This window comes from Centruroides sculpturatus, unplaced genomic scaffold, assembly GCF_000671375.1.
Source record: "Centruroides sculpturatus isolate CEXI.00-Female unplaced genomic scaffold, Cexi_2.0 scaffold667, whole genome shotgun sequence".
NCBI lineage: Eukaryota > Metazoa > Arthropoda > Arachnida > Scorpiones > Buthidae > Centruroides > Centruroides sculpturatus.
This window is the reverse complement of record NW_019385247.1, coordinates 399484-422318: the sequence shown is the minus strand read 5'-3', so window position 1 is coordinate 422318 and position 22835 is coordinate 399484. Positions and strand designations below refer to the sequence as shown.

Genomic DNA, 22835 nt, shown 5'->3' with positions numbered 1-22835 from the left:
TTTGACCTAGGGGTTTGTCAGATAACTTTATTTATGTTTACTTTTTGAGGTGTGTATTATTAATCTCACCTCTGATTTCTTCTTTTTTTCAGGGGATTAGTCTTTTCCCAGTATTTCCTTGGGTGAATAGGGGATTTTATAGAAGAACAAAACTGTATGATCTTTCCATTGGGAATAGTCATTTTCCCATTGTTAAAATCTAATACTAAACCTATATAGTTGATAAAATCGTGACATATCACACCCTCACATGGGAATGCATTTTCTGACCTCACTATTTCACAAGGTAAGGAAAATTTGTATCTTCTTAATTTAAAAATTGGTTCTACTATACCAATAGCCTGAATATGTTTTCTTCCTATATTCAACTTTGATTTAACTCCAAATTTTATGGGAGTTTTACCATTTAATCTAATCACTAACCTTTTTGATATAAAAGTATTATCTATACAGGGATCAATAGTCAATTTCACAGTTATGTTATTTATATAGACAAGAATTACAGAATTTTGTTTTGTTCGTACTGTGCCTATTTTACCTTTCCATTTTAGATCAGTTTTCTAATCCTCAACCTTTGACGAAGGATTTGTATGGATTTGGATTTCTATGTCTCTTTTATCATATTCCTCCTTTGATTATTTATCTTATGGGTAGGTTGATAAAAGAAAACCTCCTCTCTATCATTATTCCTATAAAATCTCCTTTTTTGTATAGAGTGGTTTTCACCTAGGTTATTTAATCTACTTCTAAATTCAGCCAAGGTGGCTTTCAAATGTTTTCTATCTTTCTGAAAATTTGCATTTGGATCGTCCCTTTCCATTTTATTTATTTGCTTCTGTACCTTATTTATAGCTATTTGTAGCTCCTGCATTTCGTAATCTTGAAATGAGGAATATGTGTCAGGAAATTTTTCTCTAACTACTTTCTTTGCTTATGGCTATTTGTAATGCCTCATCAAAAGTGCTAGGCTCCCTTGACATAACTCTCTGTCTAATTTTTATATTTAAATATAATATTTAAAATTTTGTTCCAAAGACAGCTGACATTCTAACAGATCGTTGCAAATAGAACATAGCCTGATGAAGGACCCAGTGGGATCCGAAAACGTTAGCGTAAGCAATTAAACATATTTAACGCCGGTTATAGGCTTTTAGAAAGATTATTTCTAATTTTTATATCAACTCCTCCCATAAACTGGACTGTTAATCGTTCATCTAACTCTTTAGTTTTAATTTGCTGGATTATAGCAGTGTCAGCTGCATCTGCCCCTACCTGTTCAATTTCTATCTCTGACACTAAGGATTGTAATCTGACAGCATACGTTTGCACATCTTTGCCCCTTCATTGCACGCAGGCATAAAATTTTGTAATTGAAATGAATATGGAATCTTCTCAAATCGTTCTATCATAATTTTCTTAAAATTATCAAAATCCTCTACATCTTTGATCCTTCTGTGTTTTCTAGCAAATTCTTTGGCAATGCCTATCAATTTTAGTCTAGCTACAGTTAACATTTGGACCTTGGATCAGGTAGCTAGTCTGGCAACATCTGTCATGGACTCAAAGAAGTCTGTTATACTTAGTCCATTTGAATCGCCGGAATAGGTGGGTAGGAGGAGTACTAAACTGCCCATTCCACTTAAAGTAGCCCTCGGATTCTCTCCCTCCATTTTATCATAAATTACTATTTAAATCTACTTATAATTAATTATTAATTTATATATAATCCAAGTTGCAATCGCTCAAGCTAAGCCAAAACCTGTCTAAAGTGGACACCTGTTTATAACAGGCAAGCTATCTAAGCCTGGAAGTTGGCTATACCCCAACTTCTGACACCACTTTGTGAACAGCCAGAGGCTACAGGGGGATCTCTATTAAACCACTTACTCAGCACAGGTAGTTAAACCCGATCTCAATGTCTGAGAATGGCTTATATAATTAGATTAAGATCGTTAAAGCTTAATCTAGTCAGAATCTGACATCAGGTAAGAAAGGATTATTCACGTCTTATCTCATGATAAAAAATATAAGATATCTCTAAAAAGGAGGGCTAATTTATATGAGCAGGGAGTATCATGGATAAGTTGGTAGGGAGCCTGTTATTTAAAGGAAGGTTACCAATAGACGGATTAACAAATAACAACTAAAAATTTAATGGAATGAATTCAAATATAAATGAGAATACATTGACATTATATCTAACAATTATATATCTATTATATTCCTAACAAAAATATATATATTCCTAAACAGAGAGAGAATTTACAAAATATATTATATTAACTCACTAATAACTTGACTTATAACAATTTTGTTGAAGGTTGATTGAAGTTTTAGTGGAAGTTGTAATTTTTCCTTTGATATTTAGGCGGAAGTTACTATCCCAGGGAATTATACCACACAATTTCATAATAAGAGAACACCTTATGATGTGTGCAGAGTTTGGCACATATCCCTCTTTTATATCCCAACTCTCCTCCAATGGAGATTTGGATATTTTGTCATCTGACAATGATCTGTTTTACTAAACATGTAGTCATCAGATGAATAACTACTTTTGAAGGAAGTAAACTTGTGGGAAAGGAAGTTGAATTTCCTTGCTTTCTCTTAAAAGTTAGAAAATTATACACTTTTGTGACAAAATATTATCTTGGTTTTGTATAAATTTTTTAGAATAAATTAAGTTAATATTTCAGATTTTCACATATCTCTGTAGAAATGTATTTTAAAGCTTAAAGAAAAGAAAAGAAAAAAAAAAAAAAACTAAACAGAGAACTAAAATAAATGAAATAGTAAAACCACTGTCTTGCATAAATGATACTTACATAACAATTATAATACAGTGGGTGATCGGTTAACGAACATAATCCATTCCAAAACTTTGTTCACTATCCAAATTGTTCGTTAACTGATTATCGATTTACCATAGGTTTTTATGGGAGTTTGATTAATTTGTTCTGGAAACTCCAAAAAATAAAAAAAATATATACTTTCTTACTATGTTTATTTATATGTAATAATAAAATATATATATACAGTCTTGCATTTTTATTAGTCACATTTTTTTCCGTTTGTGGGGGTTAACCTGTCCTACGTTAATCCCGAAAATTTTCGGATTGACCTCATTGACCTATGTGGGCGATCCCGAATATTTCCGTGTTTACATTGGAACGTTTTTGATACTAGATGTCGCTTTGCGTCACAATTTTTATATTAAAACGAACTTTTAAAATAAAATTTTTTCGTTTTTATATTATTCAATATATATATTTTGTTTGTGAAACATAAAAAAATAATTTTTTATGATACAGTATACACGATTTTTATTTAAAAAAAAAAAATTAGGCTTAACATAGATGAAAATTCAACATGGCATCACAGGCAACAAATAAAAATTTCAACATAGAATAGGTTAAAGAATCTGTCTAATGTCGATTGCTTTTCCCTCTTCTTCAGGATTTTTCAGAAGTAATTAATAGTGTTGTAATTGTAGAGACCTCCAAGCCTATTAACCTCAACCTGGTTTGGATGCCATTCTAAGACCATTATTCTGACATCCTCCCACTTCTTAAAAAGATTTTTAATAGCAGATATTGGTATTAATCCACTTTTTCAGAAGAAAACATATCTTGCTGAGTTTCTTGGCATTCTTCTGTTGTCAGATCTGTTTCAGGTTCCATTATGAGCTGTTCAATGTTCTTTATTTCTCAGATGTAATTTTTTGTTACTCCTTTAGCTGCTTGAGTCTTCTTGATTATACTGTATCTTTCTTAAATAAGATTGAACTGCAGTCTACTTTAGACCTGTTTGAAGCCATACTGCCTAGCAAAATCAGACATCTTCTGCCCACACTCTATCTTTGCTATTATACTCTCACCTTTCAAAAATAAAAACTGACACAAAACTTAATGAGTGTCCACCCGACAGTCTTGCAAATATTATAAAAAAATTGTTTCTGCCAGAAAAATGAAAGGCTGGAATTACAAGGGAGAGTTTCAAAGTTCAGAGGAATACTATCCGATCAGTATATACTGGGTTGAGCATCGATGCCAATGTCTCTCGCACTCTGAAAAGTTTTGAATTGTTGCCTGAAGACAAAAGAAGACCAATTGGTATTCATTATTTTACGTTGCTTCTTCTTGTGTTTGTTCTGTGAGTTGTTTGTTATCCAAACATAAAAATCTTTTGCGAAAGTATTCATTAACTGATCACCCACTGTATTTAAGTTAAGAAATTTAATAGTCAAAACAATCTACATTCAAATGAACAATTATTTATTATGATATCATCACAATGCTGGGCTGCAATTTTTAATTAATTTAACATATATGCTCTCCATCTCAAATTAGTAATGGCTTGCCCCTGTACATCATACTTTTCCTTTAACAACAGAGTCATGCCTTTCATCTATCTAACACCTTTGAGGAGAAATTTTTGAATTGCGATAACATGACTTTCAGTTTTCATCATAAGTTCATATATAGTTAATCAAGGCTTCCTGCCTCTAAGATTTCCATACCTGGTCTTGTCTTTCATCTATCTAACTCCATTCTTGAGATTAAGAAAAGACAGACAGACAACAGTGGGAATTTATAGGTCTACAATTTTTTCAAATTGCAGCCCAAAAAAATTTTTACTTTTCAATTTCTAACTTATTCTCATTCTGATTATTTTCATCTAAATTTCTGAATGTGAATAATAATTGTATTTTCAAGTATTTTTTCAATTTTTTATGACATTTAATTACTGTCATTGTTTCAATATGAAATTTTGTAAAGAATTCATTGTTATTATTTGTATTCACTTTGGATAAAATACTAAATAATTCAAAAAAATTAAAAAATAGATAAATTTTTTGAAATATTTTATCTTAAAGATACTGTAATTTACATTTATGCTAGTTACTTATTACCTAAATATTGTTTTTCTTGCTATTTCAAGGCATGCTAGTTTCTAGGTTTTCTCAGCTCCTCCTCATTTCTTTCTTTCTCTTTTATTTACAAATTTTGTACATTCTACATTTTTTGTGTATTTCTATCTGCTTATAATCGTAACTTCAGAATTTATTTTTTGAACTCTTCGATATATAATAAAAAATTTTAAAGCATCTGAATGCAGAATGTCCAGTAATCCAGTACCATCCTGTAACTATATGTAATGTATATTATAGTGTATATAATGTACTGAACAAATATTGTTTTGTTAGAGCTAACATATGTATTTTATATGACATGACTGATGTATTTTTTCTCATAGGCCAATGCAAAGACACCATATCTAAAAACAATTTCTCAATCACAAAAACTACAATGCTCTGATTATCATATCTAAAACTATATGTGTAGATAATCACAGTGGAGTAGTGTGGGTGTCAGCTGCCTGGGGCAGAGGAAATTTCGCCGTCCCGTTATTTAGGTATTTCAATTTAAAAGACCAAAATTCAGTTTCGTAACAAAAGAACAAGTAATGAAAATTTCCTTGCCAGTGTAGCAACCTGTCTAAAATATAAAATTGCTCTATTGAACATTGGAAGTGTATATGAAAACAAATGAATCGTACAAGCAAAAAAAAAAAAAAAAAGTCGACAGGTTCTGTGGCACATGGGTGAAATTGACAGTTCAACCAGATGGTGAGTCTATTTCCGGACTATTCCATGCTCATTTCAATCAGTCTGAATCGTAGGTGCGATGAGACTATGGGATAAAATGGCTCAAATTTTAACAAGATATTATTATTATTTATTGTGAAATTTTGCCACTCCCTAAAAAGTGCCACCCAGGACTGCTGCCCCCACTACGCTACGCCATTGGATAATCAGACGACAAAGGCAATTAAGGCATCATCTTACTATCTACCACTGTGGCTACTATGGGGTGGAAGGGAACGAAGCAGCTGACACTCTCGCCAAAAGAGCTGCGGTCTCATCTCTTCCTTGTTCTTACAGTAAGATACCGCCTTCCACTATCCATAAATGGATCTATAACCAACTTTTTGAAACTTGGCAAGAAGACGAACAATTGCACTACACACCATTCCACTCATGGCTTCATTCCAGACATCTCTGTCAGGCTGAGTTGCAGGCATCTTGTTCCCAACTTCACCCTGACTCAAGTTCTCACTGGCCACGGGAACTTCAACGCTTACCTCCACTGGTTCTGGCTATGGGACAGCGAGATCTGCAGGTGCAACACGAACACCAAACAAGACTACCTTCACCTGTTGTTTGACTTCCACTCTTTGACAGCAACAGAGACAGACTCATTGAGGCTGCACTTCGTAACAACCGTAACTGGCCGTGTCCTCTGCAAGCCCTAATATATGAGAAAAACATGTACAATCATCTGAACAATTACCTGCAGTGCTTACAGAGAGGACGAGAAACACTTAGTCAGTGGCTGTTCCCTTGTAGTCATGCAAATCTACTGAACTACAATGTTAACACCATGTGTTAATAAAAATCACTGTCTATGCTTTTAGTGTAACCCTGGTAATGTCAACTGTATATACGTTTGTAACCTGTTAATTTGCTTGGGCTACCTGTATTCTGCACCTAGCACCCACCCTGTATCTAGTTTACGCACTGTTAATCTGCATACTGTACTGCATACGTTTGTCATCTGTTTTTATGTTTGTTCTATCTGCAATTTGCCAAATAGCACTCAACATGTAACTACTTTGTACCAATATTATTCTGCATATTGTTTTTACGTTTGTTACCTAATAATACGTTTGTGCTATCTGTCGTTGTCACATAGCACTCCCCACGTAACTACTGCACTATTGTTAATCTGCATAATGTACATTAGTTTGTCATCTGTTATTATGTTTGTACTGTCTACGATTTATCAGACAGCTCTCAACATGTAATTTCTTGTAACATTATTAATCTGCACACTGTATTTATGTTATTACCTGTTCATATGTTAGTGCTGTTTGCAATCTAACGTGGAACTCCCAACCTGTATTCCTCTGTAACATTCTTGTTATTGTTATTATTTTTTCTGCTGATTATTCCTTATAAAACACTGTTGCGGGACACCCATGGATCCCAAACCTTTTCTTTTCATCCCCTTTCCTTTCTCACCCCCACCCATCTTCCCCCTTTTTTCATAACACAGGTCGTACCAAAGAGTGATACCTGTACTACTACTACTACTACTACTACTACTACTACTACTACTACTACTACTACTAATCACAGTCTCTAGGCAAAAATTCCTGAATTTTTACCACCCTCAGCTTCCCCCATTGTGAGCCTAGTTGAACTCAAGATTAGAAAAAAAGGTCCTCTTAGTGCCTTAGAGAGTCAAAAATAAAAAAAATATATATGCACACAAATCATTTAAATGATAAAATGAATTTAAACTGATAGTTGTTTCTATAATGCTCTGCACTACATTCCATTTCCAAGAATTCTGTGTAACTGAAGCAGGCCTAAAATGGTTAAAAACTTTATATATAAGAAAACGTTAGGCTGCCTGAAAAAAGCAGTGTAATTTTCATAAAAATCTCTATGCAAAAATTTATACTAAATACACTACATTTTCTTTTTAGTGTTTCTTTTTATGTCAGAATAAGAAAAAATTTGTTTCATTATAAATTTCTTTTTCCAATTTCTGTTTTAGCCTAAAAATTATCTATTTTTCTGTAAGATTTTGTTTCAAATTTTATAAATGAATATTTCATATTTGTTATTTTTCTCTGTTATTCATTTAATTTTTATAAAATAAAATTCTATAAATAAATCAGTAAGTATACATATAAATAATATTTGTTCAGATAATTAATACAATAATTTAAGCTTTTCAGGTAAAAAAAAATTGTTTGTAACAAAATATGAAGTACTTAATTTAAAAGCACAGGTCTCCCTCATACAACATGATTTGAAAAGTGAGAAAATCCTCTGTAAAACAGTTTCTGGTTTCACTCTAACATGGTTTGAGAATTTGGAAAATCCTCCATACACAACACAATTTCACTATTTTAAGTGCAAACTCTGTTATTTGATATTTTTTTTTTAATTCAAGTAAGCATGCATGTATGTCTTAAATTTGCTCATAAATTTTGGAATATTGAAATTTTCATTTTATATTGTACCTTTCATCAGGTTTACTTTAATGAAAATTGATAATACAAGGAAAGAAACAATTTCACTAATGTTCCATTCCTATCATACAGGTGTCTTTGTCATCGCTTTCAGACTTTAGCATTTAACACTGTCACTGTATTTTATAGGTTCACTGTAGGTTTTATAGATTAATCTTTGTATTCTTTTAAAAAATCAGTTTTTTTAAATATTCAAAAAAATTGATTTTTTAAAAGAATATAAAGAAAAACAGCACCATTGATATAAACATATTATATTTATCTATTAATCTTTGTATTTAGTAAAGTTTATTTAATTAAACATTTTTAGATAAGTGTTATTAAACTTAATACAGCATTATCTGAATACTTGAACTGTTTCCAACTCTAACAATTCTCTAAAAATAGCTTGGTATTCAATTGAACAAATATAACCCACTAGGACAAATTTTCAATTAATAACATTATTTTTATTTTGTCATTCATAAAAATTTTTTTATGATAAAAATATAAAAAAATGTTGCTGCTGATATTTCTGATCAAAATCAACAAAAAAGCTCGGAAGACAATGATACTTTGTAAAAAGAAAATGCCCTTGTTTAACTAAAATTAATACTACCATGTAATATAGTACTTTTAAATGTAATTGTTAGTTAATTATTAATTGGAAATAAATATTTAATTGTTTTAATAAACATATTTCTCTTAGTAATGAAAAAGACTAATATACTTTTGTTAACTTTTGGAACCTAACCCATGTTTTGCACTAATCCTTTGTTTTGTATAGTATGGATGTGCATAATATGGCCCTTTCTTGGAATGTAAATATTGCATTGTACAAAGAATACCTATATGTTTACTCACTTGAGAAATAGGAGTAACAACAAGAGAATCCATTCCTGTCTTTGAATTATAAACCTTCTGTTTTACAAAACCAGGATCAACAACATAGTAAATTCCATCAATGGTAAGTGATGTTTCAGCTATATTAGTGGCAATTACTACCTGAAATAATAAAAAAAGTAACAATTAGTTAAAAAGTATTTATTTTATGGTAAAAATCATATATAAACATTATTATTATATCTTTGAATTTTAAGATATAGCATTATTAATATGATAAAATTATATTTCAACTGTATACTATTAGTACTGATAAAAAAAAATCTAAGGACAATTGTACAATTAAAAATTCTGTACAATATAAATAATGTTAAAAAACTGTCATCACTATCTGCTCTTTTTCCACAAACTTTGGAAACAAAACAAAGTCACACAGCAGAGTTGAATTTTTTTTTTGAGGCTCTTTTTCATATCATGTAAAACATGTCAAGTTCATCTCTCTTCTGGTGACAACAGGGGTGTGGAGTCAGTAAAAAAGAAACACTTGACTCCGACTCCTGATAATTTTAGTAGGCCGACTCCGACTCTGGCAAAATTAAATACCAAATCATTTTATGGGAGCAGAGGTGCTCACAAGGGATATCCTACCCTGAACTCTGAAAGGAGCCTGGAGCATTTACCCAAATACTTTATAGTTAGTATTTTTAATATTTAATTTACATTAATATTTATTTGTATAAAAAAATTAATTTTTAACAAATATTTAATAAGAGGAGAAAGGGGGTGATAAAATTCTACATCTACATATATTCAGCAGCATTTGCACTTCAATTTCACCCTTCCAGAAGTTAGTCCAAGTAAAAAGTGTGCGATCTAGCTAGCTACTTCAGCCCCTTGTTTAGAAAAGAAAAATATGTACTCTGATCAATTAGTCTGGCTCATTCAGAAAAATAGAGTACTTATTTAGAGCAGGGATAATAAAGGAATGATTCAAAAATATTCAAATTCAATTGGGTCAAAATAATTTAACTACTAAATACAAATACTACATATTTAATAAATTAAATTGATGCATTTTATATTTATAATAAATGAATTATAACAAAATACAAAAAGATTTTAAAAAATTAATAAATTTTCTTTCATTTAAATAAAAAAACTAAAGTAAATTTAAAATGCAAGAGTCAGAGTTGATACATGCCAGAAATTCCTCCTGACTCCAACTCCACAGCCCCGAGTGACACAATGTAAAAATATACTTTTATTAAAAATTTTGTTCACCAACATTGACAACTAACAACAGAAATATTGTTATGAAGTCTTTTTTGCAAAAATTGATTTTGTTGGGTTTAAAACAATATTGTCATTAAGTTAGTAAGTGTTTAAGGACAGGAAAAAAGTCCACGACAAGTTTCTAATAACTGAATCTTAAAATTTTATTTTCTTAACTGAAAAGGAATGGTGGTTATAAAATTGAGTTAATATGAATCATTTATTTATTACTCATAAGTTCATTACACCAAAAAGTTTAATGTAATATGACAAACCTTGCAAGCTTAGTGGCATGCTTTGTTAAAGAATTTTTTTCCTATTCTTTTTTTAAATAATTTTCTTATTTGTAATTTTTTGTATTCTCAAGCAATACATACATACATACATAAAAGAAAGACATCAGCCATACATGAAATGCTTAGCCAGCAGAAAGAGGGTAAGGGAAAGGGCAGGGGAAGAATGAGGGAGAGGAGATAGACAGTAGAGAAAGGTAGGATCCCTCTGAATGGCATACATATGGCTACAGTACTCTCTATGTTTGATGTTGGCATGCAGTTTTTATGCTGCAAGGCCATAGTCCCCCAAAAGATCTAAAATAAACCTAAGTGTAGCAAACACCAATAATTGAATGCTGCCATGAATAGCTAAGTATAGAAGTTAGTGCAAGTGGCTGTTAGTAGGAAGACTTATAACATCTTAATACTAATAAAACTAAATGCGATTGCAAATCTTAATACTACTTAACAGCTAGACAGACAGTGCAAAAAGGAAATGAACACAATAACAAACTAAACGAGATGAATGGACCAACAGAGACAAACAAGCAAGACCTCAATTTTTTGTTTTTTGGTTTTATTATTTATTTTATGTTATTTTATTTTATTTTTTTAAACATTAACTTACTCACTAACTAAACTAACCTACCATAACCTAGGATGAACCTAACCAGAGTACTACAGCTAACAAACCCTAATCTAATTTAACCTAACCTATCATATCCTAATTGGAAACCAAGCTAAGAGTCCCTAATCTAACTTACAGTTAGGACTAACCAAATTTAAACTGAAAGAGAAGACAGAAAAAAGAATTAAAATACAAAGTTAAAGAGTAACTATATACTGACAGTTGAAACAAAGCAAAGAAAAGCTAATTGCCATCCGTGCCTCTGGAGTGACTGCTCTCAAAAGCCCCACTAAGCAGGGCTGTGGAGTCGCGTAAAAATCTACCGACTCCAACTCCGACTTTTCCTTACCATCCGACTCCGACTCCATTTCATATACATAACCAAGTTGGTAAGTAAAAAGGGAGTCAGAGTTGGCGGATTTTTTGATGACTCCGACTCTAGCCAAAACAAGAAAACTCCACGACTCTGACTCCTACTCCACAGCCCTGCCACTAAGGAATATAAATGTGAATAGATGATGGAACATTGTACATGTGTGAATGAGTTGGTGCGGATTGCAAGACCAGTTGTACCCTTCATAAATAGCAGCTCTCATTAAGCTGTCCCTAGTGTGATTGTACCTATTGCAGTAAAAAACTAAGTGAAGTGATGTTTGGTCCTCCTGAATTACCACAATTGCATTGTGGATTGTCCCCAAGGTTAAATCTATGCAAGTATTGCATAAATTTAACCTTGTAAGTAACTGAGTGAGGGTGTAACTAGGATAAAAGTGGCGAAGAATCACAGTAGTGTCAATCTTGGGGATGAAAGTGTAGGTGAGCCTACCAGTGCTGTCACAGTCCCAGCTGTCTTGCCAGAGAATGAAGATCTGCTTCTTGATGTAATTGTTGATGTACGAGGTAGGAATATAACTGAAAGTACTAGTGACTGAAGACTTTGCAGCTTGTTTGGCAAGATGATTATTCTCAAGCAGTAAAAAAATATAATGTACTTTGATCAATATTTAAAAAAAAAAATACCAATTCTGTTTTTGTTATGCAGTTTATTTATTCTATTTATGTGTACACATTTTACAATATATTATCCACTTGTTATACATTTTTATTATTATGCATATATAATTTTACATATTTGATGATACAAACTTACCATCCTTGTGTTTCAAATTATAATGCCAATAACTTAACAAATCATCAGATGTGACAAAAACTTGAATAAAATTTACTTTATAGCATAAAAAATATGAATATAATTTCTATATATTTTGAATGTTTCTAACCTTTGATCAAATTGGATTTTAAAGAAAATGACAACTGACATCAGAGGACATAATCTTATTTTCATTTTTATAAAAAACAGATTTTTACAAGATTTAAGATAAATAAAAACATAGAAATCTTAGAAGAAACAATAGGAAATAGATATCTATTGACAAGGCCATTTATGATCGCAAATAATTTTATGCATATGTAAAACTTTTGACTAATGTAAAACAAAAGCTAAGTAATAATATAAAAACTTACATCCTATGGCAAATATTAAATTAACAGTAAAGTAATTTTATGTCATTCATTCACAATAAAAAGATTTTTATTCAATTATTTTATATAATCTAATTTTCTTATTAATATCAAAGGTACAATTAAAAAAAATACAATACCTTTCTGGAACCAGGAGGTGCTGGTTCAAAAATTCTTGTCTGCATCTCACTGGGAAGTGCAGAATAAACTGGAAGTATTATTAATTCTGGAACTTCTGGTCCTAGAGATTTCATACGTTCATATAATATTTCACAAGCTGTATCAATCTCTTCTTGACCAGTTAAAAATAACAATATGTCACCTAAAATTTTAAAAAATTAATTAATATGCTATAATTTTATTTATTCATTAAATTTACATTAGTTAAACTAACCTCATTAATATCAGGATGAATATCCTGCATTTTCTAGTAATATCATTGAATTTCAGAATTTTTAATTGTTTGTTTTATTCAAACAATACTACAGTAACTTAATGATTAACTTTTTAAATTAGTTAACTGTGTAATTTTTGCTTTTGATATATAACATAATATATTTTATGTATTAATAGCATTTATTGAAAGTTGAAAATGTATAAAAACAATGAATATTGTTTCAATAATATTCAATGTAATTTTGCTTTCAATAAGTTTTAGCATTAAGTGCTAAAAACTTTTTAATATATAGTATAATTCTCAAAGTTTTATCTGCAACTGAAGAGTAAATTCCTGGGACATTTTTGGCAAAAAAAGTTGCATGAAATGTTTCATTCAAAAATTTCTTAATAGTTTCAGATTTTTTCCTATCAAACTGTTATGCATTACCATGAATATGAGCTTGTAGCTTGACTAAACAGTGTGTACTCTCTCAACATATGTAACCTGTAGAAAATAAAAGCCTGTGCCTGTGACTTATTACAATGTATAATTGCAAATGCAGCATGCACAATTCACACATGCCAAAATATGCATTGATGTGTAGGGATAAATTGTTGAAAATTGTTGCTCCTCTAAACAATGTATAACAACTATGATTTCATCAATAAATAAGTTTTAAAGTTTCTTTTTGTATTTTTCATTGATTCTTTTTCATTATGTCCAAAACTACTACTTCCACATTAGGATTCAAACAGTTGCAGTAATTTAAGTATTAAGAATAGGAGAAGAATATTCAAGATGTAAAACATCCTATATAATTTTTTGATATAAATTGATTTTATTTACAAAGAGAAGTGTTTAATTGAAAAAAAATCTAATTTACATTTTTAGTTTACAGATTTTTTTATATCAATGAATTTAAAGTAATATGTTTTTCTAGATATTTTACATAAAGGTATAACTAAAGATACAATGGTCAAAATTTTGTAAACAAAATAACAATGTATTTGGTCATAATATAATGTAATTTTTCAACACTTAATTGAAGAAATTTAATAATTTAATATATTATTCACTGAAAATAATAATACATTAAAATAAACTAATATGATATAATATTAATTATACCATATAAAGTTATTCATATAATTTTAAAATTATTTTAATGTAAATATTTGAAGATTTTTTTAAATAACTGTTTTACTTAAAAGAATTTCAATGGAAAAATCATTCTAACATAACCGGAATTCTTTTTGTTACAAATTTGATGAGATTCAATTTTTAAAAATATAATTTAATATTAAATTGAACAACCTTATAGAAACTAGATGTGAAGTTTTCTTATTAAAAACATTTTTGAGAAGGACACTTCATTCTTATTTATGGAATAAAAGTATAAAATCATACAAAATTCTTAAAACAGCTTAAAATCTTAACTAATAAACTTTTGTTTCATAAAATTCCAAACTTCCCAACTTCCCTTTCCTAACAAAAGAAAATATTGAAAATGTTCTGATAAGAAGTAAACAGATTTTTATAAAGTAATGGATGTGGAAATTAGTACAGTAATACCCTGAACTTACGCGATAGGAGGGACTGAGCAATAACTGCGTAAGTCGCGGTATAAGCTAATAAATGTTCTGGTTAATCTTATCTCATCTTTTGATTTGTTCACGGTTACAAGAAATCACCACATAGAGTCTCTCAAGTCTCCATAGATATAACAAACACAGAAATAAACAACACAAAATAAATTGTAGCTATGTGTCGATTCCGTAAGACATGTCCGAACATATAAGCTGAACAATAGTGTGGGTGGAGTGAGTAATCAAGAGTTGTGTGGCGCTCAAACAAAAGATGAATTGTCGAGATTTGAAAATCGCGTAACTCCAGGTTTGTGTAAGTCAGGGTAGCATAAGTCGAGGTATTACTGTACTTAAAATGCATTCAGAAGTTAGTAAATTAATCTTAACATTTTTGTTCTTAAAAATAATTTTATAATACATCCATATAGTCAGAAAGAGTAATATTTATCAGCTTTTTGTGCATTTTAACCATAAAATCTAATAAAAGTTTTGTCACACTTTTGATTTATTATTGCTTTTCAACTTTTTGCTAAATAATTTCAACCTTAAAATAAAAAATAATCAATAGCTTACATGATTTATCACTGAAACAAAGCTAAACTGACCAAATGATTTTTTAAATTGTAAGTAGATGCAACAAGCAATTATTTATTGTAACAATGTCATAATGCTGAGCTGCAATTTTTCATCATAATGTATTTAAGTCCAGTAGTGTCTTGCCCCCATATATCATACTTTTCCTGTTAACAATGAATTCATGCCAGACATGTATCTAACTCTGTTCAGGAGAAAATTTTTAAATTAAAATAACGTGATTTCTGGTTCAAGTTCATATAGAGGTATCCCTTGCATAAAGTGGGATTTGATTAATGTCTGAAATTAATTGCAGTAATCCCTTTATACACACAGCAGAAATTTTAATTTATGCAGCTTTACCAGCTGTCTTTACTTAACATAGATACCATATTTTGATTAATGCAATTTTGATATATGCAGTAGGATCAAGGAATTAATTAACAGTGTTAATCAAGGGATACGTGTATAGTTAATCGAGGCCTTCTGCCCCAAACCTTCCATATGTGGTCTGATCTTTCATGTATCTAACATTGTTTTTGAGATTAAAGAAGGATGCCTGTCCTTCCTGACAAATAAACAACAGTGGAAATTTATAGGTCTGCAATTTCAAAATTGCAGCACAATGAAAGCAAAATTAAATTAATTGATATTATTATTATATTTGCAACATAATAATTGATTTTTATCAAGAAATTAATTCTAACTTAAATAAAGAAAATACTTAAACTGACATTAAAGATTAAACTGACAAACTAAAGCATTTAAAATACTAAATATTATTACCTGGTGGTTCAGTTAGATGAATCTGCATTACTGTTATTAGAGATGCATCTAAATAGTCTGTTTCAGGTTCTTTTGTGTAAAGAATATCCACTGGATATGTTCTTCCTGGTATAGTAAATATAGGCTAGAAAGAAATTTTAATATTACTATAAGTTATTATTGGTATTATTTAATTTTAAACATTTTAGCAATAATTAATAACTGAAATTTCTTACAGCTTCAAAAAAGTATTGAGAAAATTTCACAGCATCCAGAGTAGCAGAAGTTACAATAAGTTTCAATTCGGGTCTTCTTTTAACAGCCTACATTACAATACAAAATAAATAAAAATATAATTTTAGTTGAAGTAAAATAAATTCTCATTAAAGCTTCATTTGAAATTTACTTTTAATAAGTAAAAACACTTTTCATTACAAAATTATTCAATATATTTACAATAATATTTTAACTTTCAAATAAATTACGTACAATAAGTGCAAATTTTGATTTTTAAGCACTAATTATTACTGTAGTTACTTATAATGAAACAATATACAGTAGATTCTCGTTAGTATGTCTGTAAGGGTTGATGTAAACTAAAAGAACTAGTGTTATGCAATTTTAGCTGCAAAGAAGTTATACTGCATAGATACAATAATATTTCACTGTAGATTTCATTGTAAGATTGCAATTTCTGTTTTCAAGTAAATTTTTTTTTATCTAATTACAAAATTACAAAAAATTGCTAAATTATCAAATACATGTAACAAGAAAGGCAATTAAAAAAAAGTCATTTAAAAAACTGTTGTGAAAAATTACATTGACAAACCTGTACTTAAAAAGGAAAAAAATGCATTATTCTACTTTATAAATGTAAGTGCATATTCAGAATTTTGTTGAGTTTAAATGAGTCAATAAAAACAATCAATAGTGTGAGGAGCATCTTTTGAAGTATCATTGACCTTAACCATCAACTCCATTATAATTTCTTGATCCTTGTTAATTCAAATTTTGATGTTTTAAAAACAAAAATTCTTAATACAACAGTATAATAAATAAACAATGATATTTTCATATAATATGTATGCTGCCAGAAAAAACTTTTAAGTCTTCTGAAAAGATAGCCAGAAGCTCTCAAAAAAATTCTTGAAATTTTGAATATAAAAATCAACTAAATTAACTATATTAATTCTGGAAGATATGCAGTAGATACACAACATTCATTGATGTTAATCAATATTGTTTTGTAATTAGAAACTTTTACCAGCAATACATTTAATTACAAAAATCAAACATTTTTAACTGTTCTTGCAGCCTTCTTTAGGATATCAAAAATTAAATTCTGTTATGCTATAAACTGAATACAGTTATCATTTCAATTTAATTTATAAAACAAAAATGAGTGGAATACCATTGTCATTTAAATATAAACATAAACTGTTGGCATACAAATAAAAAAATATAAACAAACAATTTGGATGTTTTCAGATAAAACCAAATTTCATGTGAACAGATACATGAACTGACACAATTGTAAAATTTGGTCGTATGAACATCCATGTGTACATAGGGAAGTATACATATAGAGGTATAGTGCTCCCAAAACATCAATGTGTGGATAAGGTCCTAACAAATCACTGCATCAGACCAGTTTTTATACATGGAAATTTAATCTGTACCATGTAAGTGAATCTAATGAGGTAATAATCCCCAGAATTAATACTATTAACAAATAACAACAGACAAGTGTTGGTTTGGTTCTCAAAGACAATATTGTCTATCAACAAAATGGGGCCCTATCACATTATCTTGAATAATTCTAAACAGACTAAATAACATTCTCAGGCAGAGTGATCATGAGATGAATAATGGTCAGCTCATTTGCCAGATCTGGCATCTTTGGAATTTTTCCTATGGGCTATTTAAAATCAGAAGCATATTACAAATTGTAAATCTGGATCATTTAAGGGAAAAGATAACCATATATCAAGATGACACCAGTGCTAAGAATGATCACCAGTTTGAATGTAATTGTAACGAAATGTAAACCTATAATCTGCATCCTACTGTATTAAATTCTTGTGTTTGTATTATCCTTTAATTTGGTTTCACTTTTTCAGTTTCAATACTAAATTCTGGCATTAATGAATTAACTGATACATTTCCTCTGTTCATGCAGCAAAACCAAGCCCCTGCCCACATATGGCATGAACTTCTCAGCATTGCTCTTCTATGGATAGTTATTCACAATGCACTCTGTATATACACACACACACACATTAATTAACATCACACAGAAAAGACTACATAATAGAAGCCAAAAGAATGTTTTTAAACTTTCCAGTTCAACATCAACTACATTCTAAAAATAACTCTAAACAAAACTAATTTAAAATTTTTAAAAAGTTAAACTGTAAATTTTAAAAAATTTGGAAAATAAAATGGAAATGATTAAACTACTTAATTTGGACTAAATATAAGCAGTTGCCACAATCATCTGTTAAATTAATAATTATAAATTTTAAAAAAAATGCTAAAATTTGTTTATTTTTAAATAACAAATATTTTAGCAGCATTTTTTTTTTTAATTTCACAAATTAATAAATATTAACATAAAATTAATAATTAAATTTATCATATAATTTAGTATTTCACTTACATTTTTTAACAATCCAAACAATACGTCAGTATGAATTGTTCGTTCGTGTGCCTCATCCAACATGATGACTGCATAACCTTTCAAGTCAAGGTCAACAAGGCATTCTCGAAGCAACATACCATCTGTCATGTATTTGATGAGTGTTTCTGAACTGGTACAATCTTCAAATCTTATAGTGTATCCAACCTAAGAACAAAATGATTATTACTACCATTTAACTATCGAAATATAAAATATAAAAATTATCCTGCAAACCTCCTGTCCCAATCGACAACCAAATTCTTCTGCAACACGTTTGGCAACAGACATAGCAGCAACACGACGGGGTTGAGTGCAACCAATTTTTCCTCTTGCAGTAAAGCCTGCTTCTGCTAAATACTGAGTAATTTGTGTTGTTTTTCCAGAACCAGTTTCTCCAATTACAATCAATATTTGATTTTCTGTTACTGCCTAAAAATTAACAAAATAATTAAATCATCTATCAAATAAAATTTTTTGAGAGCATATAAAAAACTCTCTAAAAGAGACAAATATAAATAACAAATATATTTAAACCAACTAAAATTTTCAATTATTCAAACAATTAGAGCCAAATTACATTCAGGCTGTAATAAAGCTAACTAATAAATGATTAAACTACTGTAAGGTCTCGTTTTATGCGGTGGATACGTTCTACAGAAAAGCGCATATAAAAAATTCGCATAAAAAAAGACTTTACTTGCCTTGAAAAAGTAGGGATACGTTCCGTAATTTTCTAAAATCGCATAAAACCGAAACAACGAGTTAAAATTAACTTAAAACCGCATAAAAAAGTTTGCAGAAATTAAAAGAAATAGGCTGCTTAATAAATTACTTGGAATGTCTGAAAGAAATTCATATAAAAGCTTAAAATAAACTTGTATTCAAACTTAATTCAGTTTATTTTATTGAAAAGTAATACAAGGGGAATCCCCGAATTGCAAAAGCTCACTCTAAAAACAAATCACTGACATCTGGATGTGAAGAGTTAATTAAAACCCCTTTAGTTCCTCGCCCGAGTTAACTCGGGCAGGTTACATAGCGTTACATAAAACACGGTCCTTAAGGCCATTTTTGATTTTTTTTTGAATTTTTGGAATGTTTTTTAAGTCTCCAAATTTTTTAAAAATATTTAAAAATATACGGCCAGCTAGTGTTCACCCTACTTTAAACCCTTGTCCTCCCGCGACGTCTATGAGAATGCCCCGGGAAATCCAACTCCAGCTGTGTTCAAGGTCATCCAGATGTGTAAACAATGACTCATCGGTGTTAAATTTCACAGAAGGGCGAGACAAAGGAAGTTAAACTTTGAAGCTTTTTCTTCAAAATTAACGCATTTCTTTCGTTTTTTTCAGTTTTAAGTATTTTTTATGTTTAATTACATTTATATCAAAAATTGCTAGGAACTAAAGCGATTAAGGTAGATCTAGCTGTCCTTTACATCCATAAACGTTATATGTCAGTGGAACAAATGGAGTGAGCTTTGAGCGTTCCACGATTTTTGGAGACTGTCTATACGCGGGCTTCCTAAACAAGCCTATATGTATGCTTGTCAAGAAATTTTTGGATAAAATACAAACCGCACAACTTCAAAATTGCATAAAAATAATCCGCATAAAAAGAGACCTTACAGTACTTAATTTGGACTAAATATAAGCAGTTGCCACAATCATCTGTTAAATTAATAATTATAAATTAAATTAGTTTATCAATACATAATTATTCATTAATAAATTATTAATTTATATATTATAAAATACTATACCAAAGTAAATTGATTCTATATTAATTTTATTTTGAACAAAATATTATTTACATTTAAATAAAATGAATGAAACAAAAATTTCATCATGATAACACTTACAGAATTTCAAACCAATATCAAATGCTAACAATTATTTTCTTAAACAAAAAAAAATTAAATTTTATAAAATAAATATACATTACATTACATAGAATCATACTTCTATAGCTTGCATCTTTAAGCTAAGAGCAAATTAGTTGATATTGCAAGAAACTTGTCAGATGTGACATCAAACTAAATTCATGCAATCATTGTGAGTTTGATCATCAACTTGTGATCACCATTCTACATCATAACTCTTTATAAAAAAGTACGCTTAATTCATTTGACAACAGTTCAAGCCAGCATGTTGGATTTTTCATGCAATGGTCATGAAATACTAATTTGCATAGGAATATTTAAGCCACTTGTTTCAGCAGAAAGCCCTGTAAGCTGGGATTTTAAGTCAAGAAATTTTTTTGACTAATATAAGTTCATCATAGGAGATATATAATTCATATTTTATATTGAATTAAATCAATAAATATTTTATGTAGTGCATATTAATTAATTCTTTGCCAATACAAAACAAATAACAGGCATAGCACAAAGTTAAAAGCAACACATTGTAATTGCTAATTTTCATCATTTTATAAACAAACGTTTTCAGAGAGTAGAAATGTTTATTAATCCTTCAAAAATAAATCATGAAAGATACTACAAGATGCAACATCATGAGATCATTAAAAAAAAACAGTTATGCAACAACAAAAATGTCACATGACATCACATCAAAAGCAATAGCATCAACTAGTTGGGCTTAATCCTAAACAAATTTCTATGCTGAATAAAGTAAAATAATTTCTATATGTGTGACAAATTGTATATTTCAAATTATATATAGAAGAAATTTTATTTCAAAATAATAAGTAAAAATGGTAGTAAACATTACTAATTTTATTATTAAATATATAAAAACAAGTAATAAAGATCTAAGAATTCTCAAATAAAATAATAAAATGCATTAATTTTCTTACTTTAATAAGTTCATCTTTAAGTTTATATATTGGTAAACTTTGTCGCTGTTCTAAAAGTGTCATCTGAGTCTTTTTCCCATAAGATGCCTTTGTGCCTCCTGTTATATGTTTCTTCCATTCTGGAAGATCTTGGGCAGACAATCCTATACCTCTCATGTTGGCAGCAAGTGTTCGTCCTTCTGCTAAAAACAAAAATTCATAAAAATATTACTATTTAAATATAAATCTTTATAATAAAAATTAAAAACAAATAGATGGAATATACACTATATATCTATGAATTCTGCTTGTTAAGACTATCAAATATTTAATTTTTCTATTTAGTTTGTTTTCTTCTGTAAACTGTTTTTAGAATATCTAACATAAAATAGTTTGTACTGAAAATAGCTCAAAAGGAGCTATTTCCATATACTTCTTCATAAAATAAATACTCAGTTTTAGAACAGTTTTATTATTATACAGTATACTCAATTTTGCACAGCTTTGTTGAATTAACACTTTGTATTAATATGTAATATCAATAAAATAGTTAATTCATTAATCACAATGGTAAAAAACTCTGTATGAAAATCTGTCTATCAAATGTACATTGGATAGTATGTGTATCTAAGAAAGTTACGAAAACAATCAACATATTACATAATTACAAATTACTTTGTCTATTTCAATTAAATGCAAATGAATTTTTAATAAAAATATAAATCCTTCAATAATTAATTATATTTTACTCAATACTATTTGGGAATAAAGTTTTAGAAACCAGAATATCCAAAAAATTATTAGAGTGTTAAATAAGGTTGACAATAATGATGATTCTGTATAGAAATCCATTATTTTCAAGATACCAAGTATATTTTATTCCAATAAAGATTAGATAAAATAAAGCATGATGTTACCATTTCAAAAAAGATAAAAAATTAAATAAAAATCTGTATAGTCATTTAATAAACATACATAAACAGAAACATTGTTTTTTTTTTGTAGAAACTGTCATGTTTCATTACTCTCTCTGAATCTTTTTCAATCAAATAAACTGAAGGAGAAATACTGTAATAAAAATCATACTGTTATGGAGCAAATGAGCCAAAATGAGTTTACTGAATACTTGGAAATTTCTTTTAAATTTCCATGTATTCAGTAAACTCATTTTAAATTACATTTATGAAATGCAAATCTTTTATTGTTGAAGTCATACATTTAGAAGAATAATTATTTATTAATTATATTAAGTTTTAGAGTTATTGATTATATATATATAATAATGAATTTTGAATATATATACTTATTTTTATATTTCAATATTATTTTATTATAATATGCATAATAATGAATAAAAATAAAAAAATATAAAAAAACACTAATTTTTTTTTAATCTTTTCTAAGTTATTTTTAAGTTATTGTTACATTATGT

At 29.1% G+C, this 22835-nt stretch overlaps 1 protein-coding gene across 2 annotated transcripts in view; it reads right to left on the bottom strand.

Annotated features, from left to right (window-relative positions):
* LOC111636691 (ATP-dependent RNA helicase DHX8-like) overlaps nucleotides 1–22835 on the bottom strand; it is a 74866-nt gene that overhangs the window by 9689 nt on the left and 42342 nt on the right. Inside the window, exons 14-20 of one of the 2 annotated variants that reach the window (XM_023381986.1) lie at nucleotides 21425–21606; nucleotides 18842–19036; nucleotides 18587–18772; nucleotides 16164–16250; nucleotides 15949–16072; nucleotides 12765–12946; nucleotides 8950–9090 (exon numbers count right to left, since the gene is read on the bottom strand). In XM_023381986.1, coding sequence (XP_023237754.1) covers nucleotides 8950–9090; nucleotides 12765–12946; nucleotides 15949–16072; nucleotides 16164–16250; nucleotides 18587–18772; nucleotides 18842–19036; nucleotides 21425–21606 — 1097 coding nt within the window. The remainder of the gene's footprint in view (nucleotides 1–8949; nucleotides 9091–12764; nucleotides 12947–15948; nucleotides 16073–16163; nucleotides 16251–18586; nucleotides 18773–18841; nucleotides 19037–21424; nucleotides 21607–22835) is intronic. The other variant, XM_023381987.1, reaches the window with a different exon arrangement.